Source organism: Pelophylax lessonae (assembly GCF_965119305.1).
Source record: "Pelophylax lessonae genome assembly, chromosome: 4".
NCBI classification, from domain to species: Eukaryota; Metazoa; Chordata; class Amphibia; order Anura; family Ranidae; genus Pelophylax; species Pelophylax lessonae.
The window spans coordinates 643,847,051-643,863,441 of NC_138771.1; the positions used below are offsets into that span (position 1 = coordinate 643,847,051).

At 42.8% G+C, this 16,391-nt stretch overlaps 1 protein-coding gene across 1 annotated transcript; it reads right to left on the minus strand.

Annotated features, from left to right (window-relative positions):
- Positions 1-1,096: 1,096 nt before the first annotated feature.
- On the minus strand, positions 1,097-2,050 carry LOC309552957 (olfactory receptor 11L1-like; the record flags this gene model as incomplete). Its single annotated transcript, XM_082253863.1, has 1 exon — positions 1,097-2,050. One exon carries the CDS (start codon positions 2,048-2,050, stop codon positions 1,097-1,099), a length of 954 nt encoding a protein of 317 aa, XP_082109989.1.
- Between the last annotated feature and the right edge of the window lie 14,341 nt (positions 2,051-16,391).

Below are 16,391 nucleotides of genomic sequence, written 5' to 3' on the forward strand. Positions count from 1 at the left end.
ATACCAATGTTTCCAGGGTTCCCATGTCTCTTAAGCGGCTTGGAGTCTGTTCACAGAAGAGGTGAACATTAATACGTACATAGCGTGCGTTTGTATAGTTTGGATGGTTTCTGCCACCGTAGGGGGGGCCAGGTTGTTTCCAATTATATTTTTTATTTAATTGTTATATTTTAGCTTTCATGCCCGATTAAGTAATAGGCAAATTGTTTATTTTTTATTTTTTAAACATTTTATTGAAAAATATAAAAAGAACAACAAGTGGCGAGACGGAAAGGCAAGGTGGTACAAGGTGATACAACATTGCACATCAGAGAGCATCGTACATTGCACACATATCCCGTTAACAGTAAGGAGTAAACACAGTATGCAAAAACAGAACGGGGTGAACTAAACAATATCAAATCAAAAGTACAATACAATGGTGTACAGAAGTACCACAAGCGTGTACTCAAGCTAAAATAACCATAAAGAGTGGGTGGCGTGTAACAGAGGACTTCCGCCCAAGGCAGAAGCAATCATAAGTGGGTAATAAAGAGAAACGTGTCAAAGAGGGGGGTGGGACGTACCCTGTCCCAACGTTTTGTAAGCTTATGAGAGGAGCCGTGGGGAGGGTGCAAAAATATATCTAGATGGATCACCCTGGGAATGGACACCCCCAAGGGGAGCTAGCTGTGTCTAATTCCGTGGGGCGGCCATCCATTAGTTTTAGTAAGCAACAATCCAGTTATTGATGGGACAAAGGGAACGTATGGGAAAAGCCATAGGGTAAGGACAAGCAGCACAAAGAAACATACGAGAGGGACGTCCTAAGAAAAAGAAAGGGGCAAGGAAGGGTAGGGATAAAAAGAGAGTAAGATAGAAAGAATGAGGAGAAGGATTGAGGAGGAAGGGAGAGAAAAAAAAGTGGGGGGAGGAAGGGGGACGGGCCGGGGGCAGGGGGGATACAGCAGTACGCCAATCAACGTAGCGAATAGCGGGTGCATTGCCAATGACCTAAACTAGGCAGCAGGTGTAATCTGTACAGTGTACTAACTCTAACTGGTCAGTAGGCGGCGGTAATGGTCAGTAGGCGGCGGTAATAAGTAATAGGCAAATTTTAAAAACGAAAGAAATGCAGCTTCAAAAAGTTATTGAAAATTTTACCTACAACTTCTTTCAAATCCTTATTCCTCAGGCTGTATATAATTGGATTCATCAGTGGGGTGACCACAGTGTACAGTAATGACATGAATTTGGTAATTGTCAACAACTGTCCTCTCCTAGGTACCAAATACACAAACAGTAAGGTTCCATAAAACATGGAAACAACAATCAGGTGGGAGCTGCACGTTGAGAAAACTTTCTGTCTGCCTGTAATAGATGGGATTTTAAAAATGGTGACTATAATATAAACATATGATACAATGATGACAATAACTGGGGTGCAAGCAAAGACTATACTTGTTAATGTTGACTGCAGTTGAACAATGGTTGTATCAGAGCAGGAGAGATGTAGAAGCGGGTCAAGATCACAGAAAAAGTGATCGATAACATTAGGACTACAAAACTGTAAGTTTGATATCTCTATAGAATAAATCAATCCAACAAGAAAACTTAAACTCCAACTTGTGATAACTGTTATCCAGCAAAACTGATGACTCATTAACAAAGTATAATGCAATGGTTTACAGATGGCCACATATCTGTCATAAGACATCGCTGTTAGCAGAAGACACTCTGAGGTTTCTGAGACAGCAAAGAAATAAAACTGGGAGATACAATTTGAAATTGAAATGATGGCAGTATCTTTAGCCAACATAGAATGAAGCATATTAGGAAGAACATCAGTTGTTAATAAGATATCCGTTACAGACAGTTGAGACAGGAAGAAGTACATGGGAGAATGAAGGGATTTGCTGTAGGAAACCAGTAAGATAATCATGAGGTTTGCACATATTGTCACACAATATATCAGAAGAAATAAAAAGAATAAAAAAAATGTTAGAATTCGGGGAGTCTGAAACCCTAGGAGGCAGATGACAGTAATTATGGTCCTATTTTTCTCATCCATTATTCAAGCCAATTATCCAAGCATAGAAACAAATGACAAGTTAATTCAGGCAATGAAAAGATTTGAGCTGAAATTTAATTGGGGAAGGGGATGGAAAGAAAGAAAAAAATTAAAAAAGGTGAAAAAAGAGGAACTAAGGAAAGAAATAACTTATATATAATAAGGTACAAATGCATAAAAACATTAAAAACTTTTAGCATTAAAAATAAAGGCAGCTTCAACAATTAACAATAAATCTGGCAGATGACAGTAATTATGGTCCTATTTTTCTCATCTATTATCCAAGTCCATTAACATATAGTTACATACAGTAGTTATATAGTTACATGGTATTTGAGGTTGAATAAAGATAATGGTCCATCCAGTTCAATCTGTGTAGGTGTGTGTGAACGTATTCATTTCCCATACCCCTGAATGTTTTGATCTTGGAGATGTTTTTACAAGAGTCTTTTAAAAGTAGCCATACTCCCCGCAGTTACTACAATTTGTGGAAGCGAGTTCCACATTCTTATTGCCCTTACTGTAAAAAAAACCCTTGCGTAGCCTAAGGTTAAATCACTTCTCCTCTGATCGCATTGAATGGCCTCCTGTCCTCTTACACACCTTGCGACTGAATAGTTTTTTTTCTATGCTGAGATCACCGTTGAGGTATTTGTAAATCGCTATCATGTCCCCTCTCAGGCATCTCCGTTGAGGTATTTCTAAATCACTATCATGTCCCCTCTCAGATGTCTCTTATAAATCGATCGCTTGTAAATGCTCCTCATAATTTAGGTCCTTCAATCCCTCAATAATTTAGGTCCTCAATAGCTTAGTTGCCATTCTTTAGACTCTTTCCAGTTCCAGCAAATCCTTTCTGAGGATTGGTGACCAGAACTGGACAGAATACTCCAGGTGTGGCCGGACCAGAGTTTTATAAAGTGGTAGGATTATCAATTTATCTCTGGAATATTATCCAAGCATAGAAACCATTGTTTTTAAGATGAGTTCATTCAGGCAATGAAAATATTTGAACTGAAATTTAATTTGGGAAGGGGGTGGAAAGAAAAAAAATGAAAGAAGGTGAAAAAAGAGGAACTAAGGAAATAAGGGAAGAATGAACTAATATATAATAAGGTACACATGCATGAAAACATTAAAAACTTTTAGCAGCATTAGAAATAAAGGCAACTTCCACAAGTAACAATAAACTGAGCACATTTAATTTAATTTGCAGTTAAGTATTAAATGAATGGGGCATAATAAAATAAGAATAGAAATGGCTGACAAGATTGATACAATTCTTACACCTGATTGTGGAATAATGCTGAGACCTAAATCATTTTAAGAAAGACATTGTCCTGGTAGTGTTATACCCCACTGATTTCCATATTCAATGCAGGGTGGATGCTGCATTGTGATAATGTAATGTTTACTCCTTTGAAATGTCCATTCAGACAGTACAGAGAGTAGTAGTGACAAAGAGTAGTAGTGATTTACAAAGTACAGATATACTTTGATCTCTTTTTACTAGATAAAACCAGTGATTGCATCATTGTTCTTAAAGTGATTGTAAAGTCTCGTTTAAAATAAATAAAATAACAAACATGGTATGCTGGCCATACACTAGCCGAAAAGTCTTTCGGAAATCTGTCATTTCGTCCGTTCATTCGTTTTTCGTCCAGTTAATGGGCACAAATAGAAAATCAGTTTTAATTTTTCAGAGCTGAAAAATCGAAGGAACAGTTTGGAAAATTCTGCCGAACAAACGATAAATTAATAGATCAATGAGTTTCTTCCCCGTACTGTTTGCACTAGGCATATGTGACAAAATGAACGAAAAACTGATTCATTTATGTCCATTGAATGGTGTACCAATCAAAATCAGGTCATTACATGATGGCACAACGTCTGCTCTCAAGGCCGAGTGTTCATTTTTCATAAATGAGTTTGAGTGATTTTTTGTATAGTGTATGGCCAGCATTATACTTACCTCCTCTGTGCAGTTGGTTTTGAACAGATTGGCCCAGGTCCTCCTCTTCTCAGGTCCCTCTTCTGTGCTCCTGGCCCCTCCCTCCTGTCAAGTGCCCCCACAGCAAGCAGCTTGCTATGGGGCACCGGAGCCGAGCCGCTTCTCTGTGTGTCCATTCAAACATGGAGCTGTGGTTTGGCCCCACCCCCTCTCTCTCTCTCTCTCCTGATTGGCTAACTGACTTTGATTGAAAGCAGAGGGAGTCAATGGTGCCTCAGCTGTGCCTCAGCCAAACAGGAGGGAGAGTTCTGGGCAGCTGAGGGACTTGTGGACATCTCTGGATAGAGAGGGGGCTCAGGGAAGTATTAGGGGGTGCTGGGGAGGCTGCCTTTACACCTACTTCTGCCTTTACAACTACTTTAGGGATTGTTTATAAATGAGCAAATGGCTCAAGTTTGATAATAAAAATAACACAATGCTCTGGGGTAGCAAAACTCAGCAAATTATCCTTCAAAGTATAGCTTAAAAATTGGGGATGCTTGAATTGTACCAGTGCAAAACCTTCAATTGCAACCTTTTTGTTCCATAACAATCTCAAAAATATCTTCATAAACCTTTAAAAAAAAATGTGAATTGATTTATTTAGATAGTAATAATAATCGTATTAACATAATTCAGCTCAGCCATAAATATTTGCCATGTAAATGTTGAATGTTGTGATCACAGAGTATTGTGGCTTTTATAACTAAGCAGAAAAAATCATGAGAGCTATGGAGAATATGAAATGCTTATTGTGATATTGTCATGGGATCTATAATAATTGATATATGGGGGGAAAATATTTTTAGATGTTTTTTCTTTCAGTGGATGACTTCTTAACTATTTATTGCTGCATGAAGAAGAAAATGTATTGCCTTCTATTTACTGCCATTTTATATATTATTTCAGAAGTTTTACCTTCTGGCCTCATGTTAATAGCTTGTCAGCACTTGAAAATAAGGCACTCTTACCGTGTGTTCTTGTGTTATAGACTGTGTGGGTATTTTGTATGATGTCTTGCTCATTGTGCGATTATATTTATCTCAAATAGAAAAAAGAGGCCTGGTGGGAAATGTAATTAACCACTTGTGGACCACCAATCTGCAATGTACTGCGGATGGGTGGCCTGCACAGGTAAAGTGGTGTACCCATGCGTTTCTGCCTTCTCCCGGGTTTCGGGCTCGCGGCACCCACTGCAATTGTACAACCGGGACCTGCTGATCATCTGTGTGCAATCACAACCCAGAGCCCTGTGTTAACAATCAGCACAGAGCTCTGTATAGGGGGAACAATCTGTATGGGGTTGATTTATTAAAGGCAAATAGACTGTACACTTTGCAAAGTGCAGTTGCACTCTACAAGTGCAATGGCTCCAGAGCTTAGTAAATGGAGAGCTCTGCTGACTTCCATCATCCAACCATGTGCAAGCAAAAATGCTGTTTTTTTTTCCTTGCATTTAATTGGGTATTCTTTGCAAAATGAAGCATTACCTAATTTACTAAGCTCTGGAGCAACTGCACTTGTAGAGTGCAACTGCACTTTGCTAAGTGTATAGTCTATTTGCCTTTAGTAAATCAACCCCTATGTTTCTTATCTCTGCAAAGCAGAGATAAGAAACAAGGAGATCTGTAGTACAAAGCAGCACACATTACACAAATTACACATTGTCAAGCATGCATTAAACCCCTTAATTGCTCTAGATGTTAACCCCTTTCTAGCCCGTGTTATTAGTACAGTGACAGTGTATAATACTAGCACTGATCTGTATTAGTATCACTGGTGATGTCAGTGGCAGTAGGTCAGTTCCCAGTGCCAGTTACTTTTAGATTGCCAGCCGCACTGTCACAGTCCCATTATAAGTTGCTGATCACCACCATTAGTAGTAAAAAAATAAATGAAAATTTCCAGTATATATACACCATGGTTTGTAGGCACTATAACTTTTATGCAAACCAGTCAATATACACTTATTGGGATTTTTTTTTTTTTAATCAAAGGCAGAATACCTTTTGGCCAAAACAAATGAAGAAATTAGCTTTTTTTTATTATTTATTGGATATGTTTGTAACAGAAAGTAAAAAAAATATATATTGTCAACCTTTTTTTCATTTATATTGAAAAAAAAAAAATATAACACCCAGTGAAGATCAAATACCATCAAAATAAAGCCCTATTTGTGTGAAAAAATGATATAAATTCCATTTGGGTACAGCATTGCATGACCGAGCAATTAACAATTAAAGTAGGGCAGTGTTAAATAGCAAAAAATGGCCTGGTCATGAAGGGGGTAAAATCTTGCCGAGCTCATGTGTTTTTTCAATCTGTGAGAGGGAGAACTTTTTGCCAACAAACAGTGGATCCATGACAGTCTATAACAGATCCATGACAACGTCAACAGATGACAAAATGCAATAGGTGGAGCCTACAGCGTGACACGATTACAGACGAGGGATGCGACGGCCATTTTGTTGGCTGGAAACCAACACATGCTATAGATGCTGGAAGAGATATGACATGCTGTGTATCTTCAGCTTTGCTGTAAGTTATTATAACGTATTTTGAATAAATTCTACCAAGTGTGCTGCACTATGAGAGCTGCTCTTTGTCTCATCCCTACATGCTTTGATGGTTCTGTGAGGGGGGAAGACAGTTTGAGACTGAGTGAAATTATTGGGAGGATCTGCTATCGTTTCCCAGTTTAAGATCGCGGCCGTGTGTGATCCTTGATTGCCATCTGGTTTTAAGAACTCTACTGCCTGTGATCCTTGTGATGAGGATCATGGTCATATGGGAAGAGGCTGTGTGATTACTCCCGGTGTCTGTTCTCCTCTATTTTTCACCAATTAAGAGACTTTTCAACCTTGAGTGAACACTTTCTTATGGTTTCTTCCCCTATGTGGATGTGGATTGGTGGTTTTTCATATTTTTTCAGCGCTACACCTTTATTTTACCATTTTATGTAGATCTGTTTTTCTATTCAGGATTATGCATTGGCTGCTCTCTATTTTACCAAGGACATTGATTTAGTATTAAGGACATTGATGCCAGGACCTTGATACATTAATATTGAGCGCAGCAAACTTTCCATATTTTAGTCTATAACATTGCCCTGCTGGGTTCTACATAAAATTTAAAGTCTTGCAAATCTATAAACCAACATGTGACCTTTTGATTCTTTCATTTGTTTTGAGTTATCCACTACAGTGGAGAATGGTCTATCATCAACTAGAACTGTCTGCCAAAAAAGTTATACTTCAATGACTCTAATGCCTCCCCATTGGCCAGAAACTCCCTTTCTGTTATTACATAGTTCCTGTCTGCCGGGATTAGTTTCTGACTCAGAGGCAGATGTGGCTCTTATGGTGGACGTTTTGGTGATTGCAAATGGCGCACAGGCAGACAAACTTAGATGAATGGATTTTAAGGGGATATAACCTTTCTAATTTTGGACACATTATTGACTGGGGAATAGCTGTTTAGCATTGTTTAAATTAAACACTTTGAAATATTACACATTCATTGTTGGTGTGGATAAGAAGTGAGAGTATTCTCAGCTCTCTAGTCCTCTTCTTTTGCTGTTGATGCATATAATCCTGGATCCTGAGGAAGCTCCTGAATAGGGTGAAACACGTCGATCCTTAGGCACTTTTATACTATCTTCTGCATCTCATCAATGTTGGATTAATTATATGTATACTGGATAAGAATACTGATGTACTGGTCATATGAAATGTGTTTTTAACATTTTTTGTACTAATAAATTGTTGAACTTTTATATTTGGACTTTCTATGCAGTATTATTGACATACAGTTTAATCATCACTTGGCACCTTAAAATCCCCACATTGTCCCTAAAATTCTCTCCAACTGGAGAATGGACAGGAGCCCCTACTATTTAATTTAATTCATTATCTATGTGTGAACCAAATCAACAAAAGTAAATATATATAACATATATCAATCTGTGAAGCCAATTAATAATGCAAATCCATTGGTGCATAAACATAAAAGTTCATAAGTGTCCATAAATATTTTGCAGGTGAGTAGAATTGTATTCTATCCGAATAATACGTGTATCCACCACCGAGTGAAATTCATCCTTACCAAACGGAAATAAATAAGGTGCAACTATATTTTCTTGTGCTGAAAAAATATCCAATCTCCTTGTGAACAAACACCACGTGTAAATCACCAAGAATTAGCCTCTTACCAGATGGTAATAGGTATGCACTTGTTCAGTGAAACCACCGCCTTGCTTCCTCTTTAAAATCCTGAAGTGGGATGTAGAACCGCTCTACCTTTCTTTCTCCACTAGATGGCAACGAGTACCAGCAAGAAACACAGCCTCATCCTTCTTTACAAGCTCACAAAACCACCGTGTATTAAAGGAAAAAAGAGGGCTAATAGTGTATTACCCTTGAGATTTATTCAAAAAACAGTTGATAATGCACTTACAATTAGATGTCTTGTATTCAGCATAAACATAGGCATACGAATTCCTGCAAAGGCTTGCGGCCGGCTGCAGCACGGACCGCAAGTTGTGTGTGACGTGTGCACCTCCTAATCTGACCGGTTTCTTCCCATAGGACTTCTACTGAGACTGTCTCAGTAGAAGTCCTATGGGAATAAACCGGTCAGATTAGGAGGCGCACACGTCACACACAACTTGCGGTCCGTGCTGCAGCCGGCCGCAAGCCTTTGCAGGAATTCGTATGCCTATGTTTATGCTGAATACAAGACATCTAATTGTAAGTGCATTATCAACTGTTTTTTGAATAAATCTCAAGAGTAATACACTATTAGCCCTCTTTTTTACTTTAATACACGGTGGTTTTGTGAGCTTGTAAAGAAGGATGAGGCTGTGTTTCTTGCTGGTACTCGTTGCCATCTAGTGGAGAAAGAAAGGTAGAGCGGTTCTACATCCCACTTCAGGATTTTAAAGAGGAAGCAAGGCGGTGGTTTCACTGAACAAGTGCATACCTATTACCATCTGGTAAGAGGCTAATTCTTGGTGATTTACACGTGGTGTTTGTTCACAAGGAGATTGGATATTTTTTCAGCACAAGAAAATATAGTTGCACCTTATTTATTTCCGTTTGGTAAGGATGAATTTCACTCGGTGGTGGATACACGTATTATTCGGATAGAATACAATTCTACTCAGCTGCAAAATATTTATGGACACTTATGAACTTTTATGTTTATGCACCAATGGATTTGCATTATTAATTGGCTTCACAGATTGATATATGTTATATATATTTACTTTTGTTGATTTGGTTCACACATAGATATATGTTATATATTCATTATTTATTTGTTGTTTAGCGCACCCCACACCACATATACATTTATCTATATTCAAAAGCACTGAATACCGGGAGCAGCTTCAACGCACTATCAGCGCACCCATCCCCCCTTACAACATAATTTAATTCATTAATTTTTTGCATAGCACCCCCCCCCCTTCCTTCTTACACTATGCTTAGATTTTTTTTTCTATCAGTGTATGGCCAGCTTAAGCTATTGCCTTATATTGTATTTGTTATTAACTACATATTTTGCTGGATAACAGTTATCAAAAATTGGAGTTATTTTTTAAACCAGTACTGAATTATATTTTAGCCTTATTGTAGCTCCAATATTATTGACCACTCCTTCTGTGAACATTCTTGACCCAATCCTACAACTCTCTTGCACTAATACCACCATTGTTCATATAGAAGTGAAATCCATAAGTTTATTTTTTTTTTCTTTTATTTAACATTTTTATTGAAGACGGAAACTATATTCATTAGGTACAAAGTGTAAAAAAAAAGCATTGGAAGGTGCATAAAATTCAAAGGAATTACAAGTTGAGTAAGCATACATCTTTAGAACAATCAACATCAAAAGAGTTCACGTCTGCCACTCCAAAGTGATCTGACTGTGAACAGGACGACCCTACCAAGGTGTCACCAGAGTAGTACAATGTCACCATAGTGGCATTGTGTATATAAAAATTGGTGTTGTGCAAACTTAGTAGTGAATTAATAACATAATTAATACACTCAAAATAAAACCGTAATACATATATGAACAAATTTTCAAAATAAAATCACAAAAAAGTGCATATCATTGGTCAGTTCATAATAAAGTGCACATGTGATGAAAGTACATAAAAGTTTGTACCCAGAGATGATTAATGTGTCCCCATGGACTTGCTTCTGTGATTTTAACTTCTGTGTGACAACATGAAAAAAACAAATGGTGTGCTTCCACCTGACTGTGACACCTATGTGCTCCCAGTATTTTAACCCTAGTGAGTAATGAAAAGCTTATCAGCTGCTATGGATTTCATTATTACCTACTGTACCTCTAGCCATCAAATACTACGTTCTTTGCTGTCAGTTCAACCCATTTTGGCTAATTTTTGGGGCCTATTCAGGCCGACACTTACTTCTGTATCCAGTGAACGCCTACTGTACCTCTAGCCATCAAAAACTAAGTTCTTTGCTGTCAGTGAAACCCATGTGAGCAAATTTTTGCGGCCTATACAAGCCAACACTTCGGTATACTGTATGAAAGCTTAATTTACCTCTAGCCATCAAATACTAAGTTCTTTGCTGTCAGTTCAACCCATTTGAGCTAATTTTTGGAGCCTATACAGGCCGACACTTCTGTATACTGTGAATGCCTACTGTACCTCCAGCCATCAAATACTACATTCTTTGCTGTAAGTTCAACCCATGTGAGCTATTTTTTGTGCCCTATTAAGGCCGACACTTACTTCTGTATCCTGTGAATGCCTGTTGTACCTCTAGCCATCAAAAACAAAGTTCTTTGCTGTCTGTTAAACCCATGTGAGCTAAATTTTGCAGCCTATACAGGCCGACACTTACTTCTGTAGACTGTGAATGCCTACTGTTCCTCTAGCCATCAAATACTATGTTCTTTGCTGTCAGTTCAACCCATTTTGGCAAATTTTTGGGGCCTATTCAGGCTGACACTTACTTCTGTATCCAGTGAACGCCTACTGTACCTCTAGCCATCAAAAACTAAGTTCTTTGCTGTCAGTTAAACCCATGTGAGCAAATTTTTGCAGCCTATACAGGCCAACACTTCGGTATACTGTGTGAATGCTTAATGTACCTCTAGCCATCAAATACTAAGTTCTTTGCTGTCAGTTAAACCCATGTGAGCTAATTTTTGGGGCCTATACTGGCCAACACTTACTTCTGTATACTGCGAATGCCTACTGTACCTCCAGCCATCAAATACACTACGTTTTTTGCTGTCAGTTAAACCCATGTGGGCTAATTTTTGGGGCTTATACAGGCTGACACTTACTTCTGTATACTGCGAATGCCTACTGTACCTCTAGCCATCAAATACTAAGTTCTTTGCTGACATTTAAACCCATGTGAGCTAATTTTTGGAGCCTATACTGGCCAACACTTACTTCTGTATACTGCGAATGCCTACTGTACCTCCAGCCATCAAATACACTACGTTTTTTGCTGTCAGTTAAACCCATGTGGGCTAATTTTTGGGGCTTATACAGGCTGACACTTACTTCTGTATACTGCGAATGCCTACTGTACCTCTAGCCATCAAATACTAAGTTCTTTGCTGACATTTAAACTAATGTGAGCTAATTTTTGGAGCCTATACAGGCCAACACTTACTTCTGTATACTGCGAATGCCTACTGTACCTCCAGCCATCAAATACACTACGTTTTTTGCTGTCAGTTAAACCCATGTGGACTAATTTTTGGGGCTTATACAGGCCGGCACATACTTCTGTATCCTGTGAATGCTTACTGTACCTCTAGCCATCAAATACTAAGTTCTTTGCTGTCAGTTCAACCCATGTGAGCTAATTTTTGGATTATATACAGGCCGACACTTCTGTATACTGTGAATGCCTACTGTACCTCCAGGCATCAAATACTATGTTCTTTGCTGTCAGTTTAACCCATGTGAGCTAATTTTTGGAGCCTATACAGGCCGACACTTACTTCTGTATACTGTGAATGCCTACTGTACCTCTAGCCATCAAATACTAAGTTCTTTGCTGTCAGTTCAACCCATGTGAGCTAATTTTTGGAGCCTATACACGCCGACAATTCTGTATACTGTGAATGCCTACTGTACCTCCAGCCATCAAATACACTACATTCTGTGCTGTCAGTTAAACCCATGTGGGCTAATTTTTGGGGCCTATTCAGGCCGACACTTACTTCTGTATACTGTGAACAGGGCTGGACTGGCCTAGCGGGATACCGGGATATTAGTGGGCCGCTTTAATAGGGCCGCCGCAGCGCCGCTTTAAGTATTGCCGGTACACCGGCCGCTGCATTGTTTGGGGCCGCTCGCCGCTGATGATGGCCGCTGTGCAGGCTGCACTGCCCTGCCCCCCGCTGTGCTCCAGAATGACGGTCCGTGACCATCCATTACTTTCTACGTCAGCCGCTTTGAGCGGCATGACGTCACGGGGCGGCTGCGCCTGTGCCCTGCGTGGCGGACGGCGGTGCTGGTGCATCAAGATACTGAGGCGAGCTGACTGGCTGTCACAGCGCCGACGATCCCTCCCCCTCCCAGTCTCCCACACAGACAACGAGACTTCACGGCCATCAGCATCAGCATGTGATCGCAGGTGAGGGGTGAGCCTGAGGTCACAGAGTCATGAGAGTGAGTGTCTGAGTGAGAAGTGCGGTTTCATCCATGCTATGGCTAGTGTCCCATTTTCTAGGGCTTTTTTTTTTCTTGGTAACGGTAAGGAGCCTGAACTCTGCCTCCATTGTGGGTGTGTGTGTGATCTCTGCTCTGGATATCCACTGTGGTGCGCCAGACATCTGTACCATGCCCACACAGCACCAGACATCTGTACCATGCCCGCACAGCGCCACACATCTGTACCATGCCCGCAAAGCGCCAGACATCTGTACCATGCCCACACAGCCCCTGACATCTGTACCATGCCCGCACAGCGCCAGACATCTGTACCATGCCCGCACAGCGCCAGACATCTGTACCATGCCCGCACAGCCCCTGACATTTGTACCATGCCCGCACAGCGCCAGACATCTGTACCATGCCCGCACAGTGCCAGACATCTGTACCATGCCCGCACAGCGCCAGACATCTGTACTATACCCGCACAGTGCCAGACATCTGTACCATGCCCGCACAGCGCCAGACATCTGTACTATACCCGCACAGCCCCTGACATCTGTACCATGCCCGCACAGCACCAGACATCTGTACCATGCCCGCACAGCGCCAGACATCTGTACCATGCCCGCACAGCGCCAGACATCTGTACCATGCCCACACAGCCCCTGGCATCTGTACCATGCCCGCACAGTGCCAGACATCTGTACCATGCCCGCACAGCCCTTGACATCTGTACCATGCCCACACAGCACCAGACATCTGTACCATGCCCGCACAGCGCCAGACATCTGTACCATGCCCGCACAGCGCCAGACATCTGTACCATGCCCACACAGCCCCTGACATCTGTACCATGCCCGCACAGCGCCAGACATCTGTACCATGCCCGCACAGCGCCAGACATCTGTACCATGCCTGCACAGCCCCTGACATTTGTACCATGCCCGCACAGCGCCAGACATCTGTACCATGCCCCAACAGCCCTTGACATCTGTACCATGCCCGCACAGCCCCAGACATCTGTACCATGCTCGCACAGCGCCAGACATCTGTACCATGGCCGCACAGCGCCAGACATCTGTACCATGCCCACACAGCCCCTGACATCTGTACCATGCCCGCACAGCGCCAGACATCTGTACCATGCCCGCACAGCGCCAGACATCTGTACCATGCCCGCACAGCGCCAGACATCTGTACCATGCCCGCACAGCCCTTGACATCTGTACCATGCCCGCACAGCGCCAGACATTTGTACCATGCCCGCACAGTGCCAGACATCTGTACCATGCCCGCACAGCCCCTGACATCTGTACCATGCCCACTCAGCGCCAGACATCTGTACCATGCCCGCACATCGCCAGACATCTGTACCATGCCCGCACAGCGCCAGACATCTGTACCATGCCCGCACAGCGCCAGACATCTGTACCATGCCCGCACAGCCCCTGACATCTGTACCATGCCCACTCAGTGCCAGACATCTGTACCATGCCCGCACAGTGCCAGACATCTGTACCATGCACGCACAGCCCCTGACATCTGTACCATGCCCGCACAGCGCCAGACATCTGTACCATGCCCGCACAGCGCCAGACATCTCCTGTACCATGCCCGCACAGAGCCAGACATCTCCTGTACCATGCCCGCACAGCGCCTGACGTCTGTACCATGCCCGCACAGCGCCTGACGTCTGTACCATGCCCGCACAGCCCCTGACGTCTGTACCATGCCCGCACTGTGCCAGACATCTGTACCATGCCCGCACAGCTCCAGACATCTGTACCATGCCCACACAGCGCCAGACATCTGTACCATGCCCGCACAGAGCCAGACATCTTCTGTACCATGCCCGCACTGCGCCTGACATCTGTACCATGCCCGCACAGCCCCTGACGTCTGTACCATGCCCGCACAGCCCCTGACGTCTGTACCATGCCCGCACAGCCCCTAACGTCTGTAGCATGCCCGCACAGCGCCTGACATCTGTACCATGCCCGAACAGCCCCTGACGTCTGTACCATGTCCACACAGCCCCTGACATCTCCTGTACCATGTCTGCACAGCCCCTGACATCTCCTGTACCATGTCCGCACAGCCTCTGACATCTCCTGTACCATGTCCACACAGCCCCTGACATCTCCTGTACCATGTCTGCACATCCCCTAACATCTCCTGTACCATGTCCACACAGCCCCTGACATCTCCTGTACCATGTCCACACAGCCCCTGACATCTCCTGTACCATGTCCGCACAGCCTGTGACATCTCCTTGACCATGTCCGTACAGCCTCTGACATCTCCTGTACCATGTCCGCACAGCCTGTGACATCTCCTGTACCATGTCCGCACAGCCTCTGACATCTCCTGTACCATGTCCTCACAGCCTGTGACATCTCCTGTACCATGTCCACACAGCCTCTGACATCTCTTGTACCATGTCCACACTCTCTGACATCTCCTGTACCATGTACGCACAGCGCCAGACATCTCCTGTACCATGCCCGCACAGAGCCAGACATCTCCTGTACCATGTCCGCACAGCCTATGACATCTCCTGTACCATGTCCGCACAGCCTCTGACATCTCCTGTACCATGTCCACACTCTCTGCCATCTCCTGTACCATGTCCGCACAGCCTTTGACATCTCCTGTACCATGTCCGCACAGCCTCTGACATCTCCTGTACCATGTCCACACAGTCTGACATCTCTTGTACCATGTCCGCACAGTCTGACATCTCCTGTACCATGTCCGCACTCTCTGACATCTCCTGTACCATGTCCACACTCTCTGACATCTCCTGTACCATGTCCGCATAGCCTCTGACATCTCCTGTACCATGTCAGCACAGTCTGACATCTCCTGTACCATGTCCACACTCTCTGACATCTCTTGTACCATGTCCACACTCTTTGACATCTCCTGTACCATGTCCGCACAGCCTCTGACAACTCCTGTACCATGTCAGCACAGTCTGACATCTCCTGTACCATGTCCGCACAGCCTCTGATATCTCCTGTACCATGTCAGCACAGTCTGACATCTCCTGTACCATGCCCGCAGCCCCCGACATCTCCTGTACCATGCCCGCAGCCCCTGCACCTCCTTTATTGTGTCCGCACTTTTACCGCTTTTAACCAGAATTTGCTCATATATATATGAAGCACTACATGCTTTCATATCTTTCTTATCTATATATAATACACTCTTCAAATGTGCTTTAAAATGCATGATTTTCCCTTTTATGAACAAGAAAATAATGGCGCTATGCTGTTGGGTCGGTATAATAATGCTATGGGGCTGGTATGAAATTTTTTTCCAGGGCTGAATTTTATTCCCAGTCCGGCCCTGACTGTGAATGCCTAATGTACCTCTAGCCATCAAATACACTACATTCTTTGCTGTCAGTTAAACCCATGTGGGCTAATTTTTGGGGCCTATACTGGCCGACACTTACTTCTGTATCCTGTGAATGCCTAATGTACCTTCAGCCACAGAATACTACGTTCTTAGCTGTCAGGTAAACGCATGTGGGCCAATTTTTCGGGGCCAATACTGGCCGACACTTACTTCTGTATCCTGTGAATGCCTAATGTACCTTCAGCCACAGAATACTACGTTCTTAGCTGTCAGGTAAACCCATGTGGGCTAATTTTTGGGGCCTGGAATGGTCGACACTTACTTCTTTA